This window comes from Hordeum vulgare, chromosome 3H (genome assembly GCF_904849725.1).
Source record: "Hordeum vulgare subsp. vulgare chromosome 3H, MorexV3_pseudomolecules_assembly, whole genome shotgun sequence".
Taxonomy (NCBI): domain Eukaryota; kingdom Viridiplantae; phylum Streptophyta; class Magnoliopsida; order Poales; family Poaceae; genus Hordeum; species Hordeum vulgare.
In genome coordinates, this window is record NC_058520.1 from 475,359,657 (window position 1) to 475,367,149 (window position 7,493).

The window sequence follows — 7,493 nt, forward strand, 5'->3', positions numbered from 1 at the left end:
TACTTTGACTAATGTATGTTCCTTCCTCCGGGAACAACAATTTACTACGTTGGATTGAGTTGGGGACCGGGACTGCTCAACTGCCGTTGCAATGCTTCTATGATTCTTGAAAGAGCGTAACATATCAGTGCCCCCTCTTCAAACTAAACCACTTCTTGTACTATTTATGTATTCTGATGATACTTAAGAATTGCACATATCTCTATCCTATATATTGTTTTGGCCATGTGAAAAATTTGTTTAGTAGTCAACCCTCAGCAGTATACTTTGGGAGCTATATACCTTACATATGGAAGTTAATATTCAGTTTAGAAACTTGAATTGTGGGTTAGTTTAAATGCTTCGCAATTTAGATAGGGGCTATCAGTCATGCACCTTTTCTTCTTTCATATTTTGAAGTATCTTGTATATTTAGTGCAATATGATTCGTTAAATATGTTTGGCCAAATATGTTTTTCCCCATCTTCGGATGATTTTGGAGTGCCCTTCCATGACATAGGTTGACGCTGATATCAATCTATCTAAACAAAATGATATTGATGCTTCCTCGTGCTCTATTATTAGTGAACCTGTAATAGTTTCCTTATCCATTCATGCAAGTCAAAGATGTGCACATTGTTGCTTCCTTGTGATTTGTTAATATTGATTTTCTAATGGATTATTATAGAATATATTTAGATAGATTGACTTGCATGGCACAGATTAACTTTTTTTTGCGAATACAGATTAACAGTTTGGCTAGGCTAAATTTGTACTGAGCGGTGTCATTTTGAAAAGAACAAAACTGAATAAACTATAGTCCATTAGACGAGAAAAGGCTGACTCTGCCAATTCATGTTTGATGTCTGGCGCAGACCTAAAATAGGCTATGCTGGACACTAGCAAGTGTTCCCAATAACATCTTATATAAATTCAAGTTTGATTCAATAAATGTTTGCTCTTTCAAAATCAATGCATTTGTGAGTACCAAGATGAATAAGGTTTATTATGCATGCTGGAGAGGTTTGCTTGAAGGTACTGAAACGATCTGAATTCCAAACTCTGTTTTCTTTGCCTGCTTGGTAGTACAGTCTGCACTACATAATACATCTTATCATTTCTTATGTTATAGTTAAATTTTTCAGAAACTTGTCAGAGGAAGAGACGATGGGCTTTAGAGAATTTGAATCCCATGGAAGTGATAAATAGAGGGATAATTAACCTTGAGGTCCTAAGGGCAGCTTTATAAAAGCTTGGTACCAAATTAACGGAATTAGAAATAATAGTTGATGGAGCTGGTATGTTAATCTCATAGCCCTGACGTAAAACATTTTTTTCTTTTGTTCTATATATGCGCCCTTACCTTCCTACAACTGCATGTGTACTCTTAACTAGCCAATTGCTTTCATTTAATTATAATTATTATGGAACATGTTCCTCACTTGATATTCAATGTTTATAAGAAAATACACTACCTTTGTGATATCATAGTTTTTTGTTGGCTTCTTTATAAGAAAATCATTGTACACATAGCAACAATAATTATTGTATCAAATTTACACGGGATAGCCATACCTCTATTTATTTGTATTTCTTTGTTCTAGATCTATGAATACTATAGTTTTATAAATGTATTGCATTTGCCTTCCAATTTGCCTTCCAATGTCTTAGAGAAGAACCATGTTTAATAATTGAGGCAGACGTTCTTATGAATTTAGTTTGGAATTACATCTATAATATGCTGTAACTAAAGACAGCCCGGAATTTTGTTTTGTTTTGCCATGATGCAAAAGGAAGGCTTGCATTGTATGCTGTTGTTATTTCACCTTGTTAAACATGTCAACCTTCAAATGTACCATCTCTTTGTTATTTCTCGTCTTAAGTAAAGATGGAGTGTGTTAGCCACCATCAACACAAGAAACACAAAGCCACCCACTGATGATGTACCTGCATAAATACAGTGTAGAGGTAATCAGGACATCATGTAATGGTAGAAAGCCGTAGCACACAGATTTAATGAGGATAAGATCATGTAGGAGTGAAAATAGCCAATATAATGTAGGATAAGATCATGTAGGATAAGCCTCACCCAGTCGTTCCTGTCCCAGATGACTTGAGGGCTCAACTCTATTGCAGAGCGCATTATTTCGATCGATTCATGCGTCAAGGAGCAACAAAATCTTCCTTCTTTTCTTCTGGAAACGAAGATGAATCTTGGATCGAACAAATGGAGGAAATCAGATCAGGCTAATGAAACAGAGCACACACCGGTTCTGAACCTTTGTTTCTGGTGGAGTCGGTTCAGGATTTTTATCTTATTTAGCATTAGCAGGGCTAGGAGTATAATCTGAAGATATGTTCTCTCCTTTTGCCTTCCAATTTTTCTATGTCTTTTTTCACTGACTCCAAATGTTTGTACTTGTCACCTACAGGATGGTTCTCTCTGTGAAGGTGAAGGTGAAAGTGATGCTTCTTGGTCTTTATTTGCGTGGATGTGTTTAGTTCATCTCCCAACTTTACCTTTTGCTCTGTCCTTTGAATCCCAATATGAAATCCATGGATCGAAACTATTTGGTGTGTCACCATTAGTGAGGATTGTTACAGTGTTGTGGTTGGGATTGGGCCGGGTCTTGCGAACACAGACATGGACACATAAAAGATCGACGACGTAAGCTGTCAATCCATTTGTTTCGTGATGTACTCTTCTACCAAAGTTGGTTCTTTCCCTCGTATTTGTTTTCCTCCTGTATATTTGACCTGCTGCAGATGGGAGGAGTTTTCTTAGATGTTCCCATTTTTTTCTCCCAAAGTTTGTGCCCTTTGTTGCTATGCCTAGGTTTGGAGTATAGTTCTTGATGCCCCATAGGAAGTGACAATATTCATCGGTGATGGAAAGCAGCCATGTTGTGTACATTGTTTAAATAATGAAATCTGTAAAGAAATATAAGATCGTTTAGATCACTACTATTATGATCAAAACACCCTTATATTTCTTTACACAGGTAGTAGTTTCATTAAATCTAATACATGAAATGTTGTTCGGTTCAGGTTGCTCCAAGAAATTCTTGAGAATGACATAACATTGTGGTTCTGCATTTCTGGAGGATATTCGTATGTTTCTTAATGACGGCTTTCGTGATTTGCTGATGGAAGAATAGATATATAATTAGCTGCATTGCATGATACCATGATGGTTGTCCAGCTATAATTCTACAATTGGACATGGCTAATGGAAGAGAAAGTAGGATGTACTTCGTACTTGAGGTAGAATAATGAACACTTAACATTGTCTCTCAAAAGTCTTCATCAGTAAGTGGATGTCATGTAAGAATTCAGGCAAGTTATTAGATAATAAGGTTGCCTCTTGATCTAAACACATCCATGCAAGGACGCAGCCTCGAGGGAGTAGCAATAATGTACCTTGGTTCATTCGAACAATTTAATTGAAAACAAATTAGTGAATGCCTTTCTCTTTTTCGTTTTGTCTTTTTATTGTTTTTTTCTTGTAGGAAATAAATGCTTAATTAGCTTATGTCTATTCAGTTGCTGTTGGTAAGAACATTGGTCCCTTCTAAAGTGATGTATAAAGTCAAGATATTTTGAGTCCGATGCATAAGGTGGGCTGCAAGGTGTTTGAGTAAGAGAGTCGAGATTAAATATAATATTTTATATCCCGTGGCAACGCACGGGTACTCAACTAGTAAGTATTAGAGTTTGTGGCAACCGACTTTTTGTCTTGGTTTGGTTATCAGGTTAACAACTTACTACTCTCTTTTTATCTAAATAATTATGATTGAAGAGAACTAGACTAGTTTTTTTAAGTATAATTATTTAAGTTCGGAAGGAGTTTAATTTTTTCGAAAAAAACTAGTCGGTAGAACGAAAATCATGTTTGCAACTGATGCAATCACCACGTTGATTGAAACTGTGTATGTTACCATCTGTACATCAGTTTTCTATAAAATTCATGTAAAGTTATGTATGTGTATCATTGCTGAGTGTGCATGTGTTGTTGGTTGGGGTTACTTCCACTGCCCATGACTGTGCTGTGATGCTTGCGGTTACTCCAGTTTGCATGTGGCAAAGCTGACACCGGGCGTATAGTATAGGTAGGGGAAAGCGGCCGGACTGGGCCGGGGTCGGACGAGAGCTACTGCTTGTGGTAGATTCCGCAGGTTTGACTTTGTGGTACTCCCTCCGTCCAGGTGTATAGGGCATGCGCGTTGTTCTAGGTCGTTAATTTAACTACTTAAATATGTATTATATGTAATAAATAATATACCATTAGATTCATGTAGGGATGTAGTTTCTGAATATGTAATTTTTGTTACATATAATATATATTTAGCTAGTTCAATTGACAATCTAAAATTACGTGCATGCCCTATACACTTGGACGGAGATAGTAGATTTCTTCTTTTGTGTGTGTTGGGCAAAGCATTTAACCTATTCGCTGTCGCTGGCACGGTTGCCGGTTGCGCCGCTGCTCTGCTCCGGCCCCGGTGTCTGGCGCTCCCTTTTTAAAGTAACCACACCACTGCCCCTCCCACGCTCTCACACTACTACGAGGAAACGAGTAAGAAAGAGATACAGGAGGGAGGCGATGGGTTTGTCACCTCACGTCGTGATGGTGAGCCGACTTGTCGTGGACAACTTCTTCCGGGTCGTCGTCGCGGCGGCCGTCGTCGCTGCCGCCGTCGTAGGCAGGGCGTGCCCCATTATCATTTGCCCCGAGGAGATCCTGGAGAAGATGCTGGCCCTGCCGCCTGCCCACGTCCTGACGGCGGTGATCCTGGCGGCGGCCCTGGAGAAGATGCGGCGCATGCGGCGGACGCGGGACGTCTACCTCGTGGAGTACGGCTGCTTCCGGCCCAAGCCCTGCTACCGCACGCCCTTCGCCACGTGCCTGGAGCACGCGCACCTCATGCCGTACCTCGTCGACGAGGAGAGCGTCGCCTTCGCGATGCGGCTGCTGGAGCGCTCCGGGCTCGGCGAGGAGACATGCGTGCCGGACGCCTACCACTACATGCCCCCGGACCGCAGCCTCAGGGCGTCCCGGGACGAGGCCGAGCTGGTCATCTTCGCCGCTGTCGACGACCTGTTCGCCAAGACGCCCGCGATCAACCCCGCCGTCGACGTCGACGTGCTCGTCGTCAACTGCAGCATCTTCACGCCCGTCCCGGTCTTCGCCGACATGGTCGTCAACAAGTACCGGCTCCGCGCCGACGTCAAGGTCGTCAACCTGTCCGGGATGGGCTGCAGCGCCGGGCTCGTCTCCGTCGGCCTCGCCAGCAAAATCCTGCAGGCGGCGCCGGAAGGCACGCGCGTGCTCATAGTGTCCACGGAGATCCTGTCGTCGCAGTACTACGTGGGCACGGAGCGCGCCATGCTGCTGCCAAACTGCCTCTTCCGCATGGGCGCCGCCGCCATGATCCTCTCCAACTCCCCGACCCAGGCGAGGTTCCGCCTCCGTCGCGTGGTGCGCACCGTCACCGCCGCACGGGACGCCGACTACCGCTGCGTGTTCCAGGAGGAGGACGACAAGGGGAACACCGGCATCCGCCTCTCCAAGGACCTCGCCACCACCGCAGGCTACGCGCTCAAGAACAACATCGCGGCCTTCGGGCCCCTCGTCCTGCCGGCCACGGAGCAGCTCCTCGTCGCGCTGTCGTTGCTGAAACGGAGGCTCCTGAGAGGGCGCGCCAAGGTGAGGCTGTACCGGCCGGACTTCCGCACCGCGTTCGAGCACATCTGCATCCACGCGGGCGGGCGCGGCGTGATCGACGAGGTGCAGGACGGCCTCGGCCTCTCCGACGACGACGTCGAGGCGTCGAGGATGACGCTGCACAGGTTCGGCAACACGTCCAGCAGCTCGGTCCTGTACGAGCTGGCATACCTGGAGGCCAAGGGCCGGATGAAGAAGGACGACAGGGTGTGGATGATCTCCTTCGGCGCCGGATTCGACTGCAACAGCGTCGCGTGGGAGTGCATCAAGCCAGCCGGCGACGCCGACGGGCCGTGGGCCGACTGCATCGCCCGCTACCCGGTGCAGCTGCCCGAAATCGACAAGGACATGTGAAGGGTTTAACCAACCATAGCTTCATCACCTTACTTAGTACAGGCCAATGATGTTGATTTGATGTATTGTATCCATTATTGAACCCCGCAAAACTGATGCCCGTTCTGTATGATCTTTCCATTAAAGAGAAACTAAAATATCTGTTATTTTTGCGAATATGTATAAAAAATATGTTTATGCAATGGTACATGTGTGGACTTATATGTATACCACTTACTAGTAATTAATTGGAGTATGTGCATGTGGTCGTATCTTCCAGCGGGATAACGCTAGCTTCACCTGTTAGGCTGCGTTTGGATGGGGCGTAAGTAAGTACATATGTATTACTTTTACAGGTGTATTTTACCGGTGTTAGAAGATTTCTAGCCAACAAAACAACAAAAAAAGATCTGTATTTTTTCTACAGATGTATTTGAGATAAAACGGTAATCCAAAAAAGCCTTAGGCCCCGTTTGGTTCGTTGTTTTGAGGCCCAGTATACCTGTAAAATACACACCTGTAAAATAAAAATGGATGGGCCTCACGTTGCTGCTTGGCATGTCGTTTTTGGGCTGTAGATTTTACACTAGTTTTCTCGCTTACATCCGGATTAGGCCGGTATTCGATACAGACCATTTTCCATCGTTTTCTTGGTCCTCGTCCGCTCGATCCACCGCTGCCGCTAGCCAACCCCCTTCCCCTCCCCCTCCCCCTCCTAGCTGCCGCCGAGAAGCGTCTCGGCGCCTCCGTCCGCTCGCTCTCGGGCTCCTTCCTCCTCCGTCCGCTCGATCTCGGGCTCGTTCCTCCTCCTAAGGTCAGTACTTGCGGCGTCGGCTACGGGGCTGGCGATCTCGCGTCCCTGTGGGGCGTGCTGCTCCTCTGCGCGGCCGCTCGCGCAGGTGTGACGGCTTCCTCGTCCCAGCCCAGGGGTGGGCTGGTCGGGTCCTGCCAGATCTGGCCCCGCAGGTGGCGGCGCCGATCTGAGGACTTCAGACAATGGCTGAGGGCCGTGGTCGACGGAGTTGCCCGAGGAGCTACGCGGGGTTGTCCAGGGGCGGAAAGGAGCTCCTCATCTCGTTTCCTCGATGGATGTTGACCGACGGCTTGGCTTGGTTTGGGGCAGCGAGATCTGGGAGCAGTTGACAGTGTTTCTCCTCGGCTGTGTGGGCAGCGAGGAGCGAGGCCGTGGGATTCCGGAAAAGAAATACAACCGGATTTTACTAGATGCTGGTAAGATACAAGTGTAAACATTTACTGTTGGAAAAAAATACAACATTCCAATCGCAGCCTTAGAGTTATGGGGCAACAAATGTCGGCGAACCATCGAAAAAAAAGTTGTCGGCGGTGAAGGCAGTACACGATAGGTCAACACATACATGCCTGCATGGGCTGTGATAATATGTTACCGATTTAGTACGACTGGACGTTAGCTTATTAGTTTTGGTATATTGATTTT

At 45.6% G+C, this 7,493-nt stretch overlaps 1 protein-coding gene across 1 annotated transcript; it reads left to right on the top strand.

The window, feature by feature from the left end:
* Positions 1 to 4,533: 4,533 nt before the first annotated feature.
* Positions 4,534 to 6,214, top strand: LOC123440222 (3-ketoacyl-CoA synthase 6-like). The gene has a single exon (XM_045116794.1). It carries the CDS (start codon positions 4,583 to 4,585, stop codon positions 6,056 to 6,058), a length of 1,476 nt encoding a protein of 491 aa, XP_044972729.1. The 5' UTR covers positions 4,534 to 4,582; the 3' UTR covers positions 6,059 to 6,214.
* The last annotated feature ends 1,279 nt before the right edge of the window (positions 6,215 to 7,493 follow it).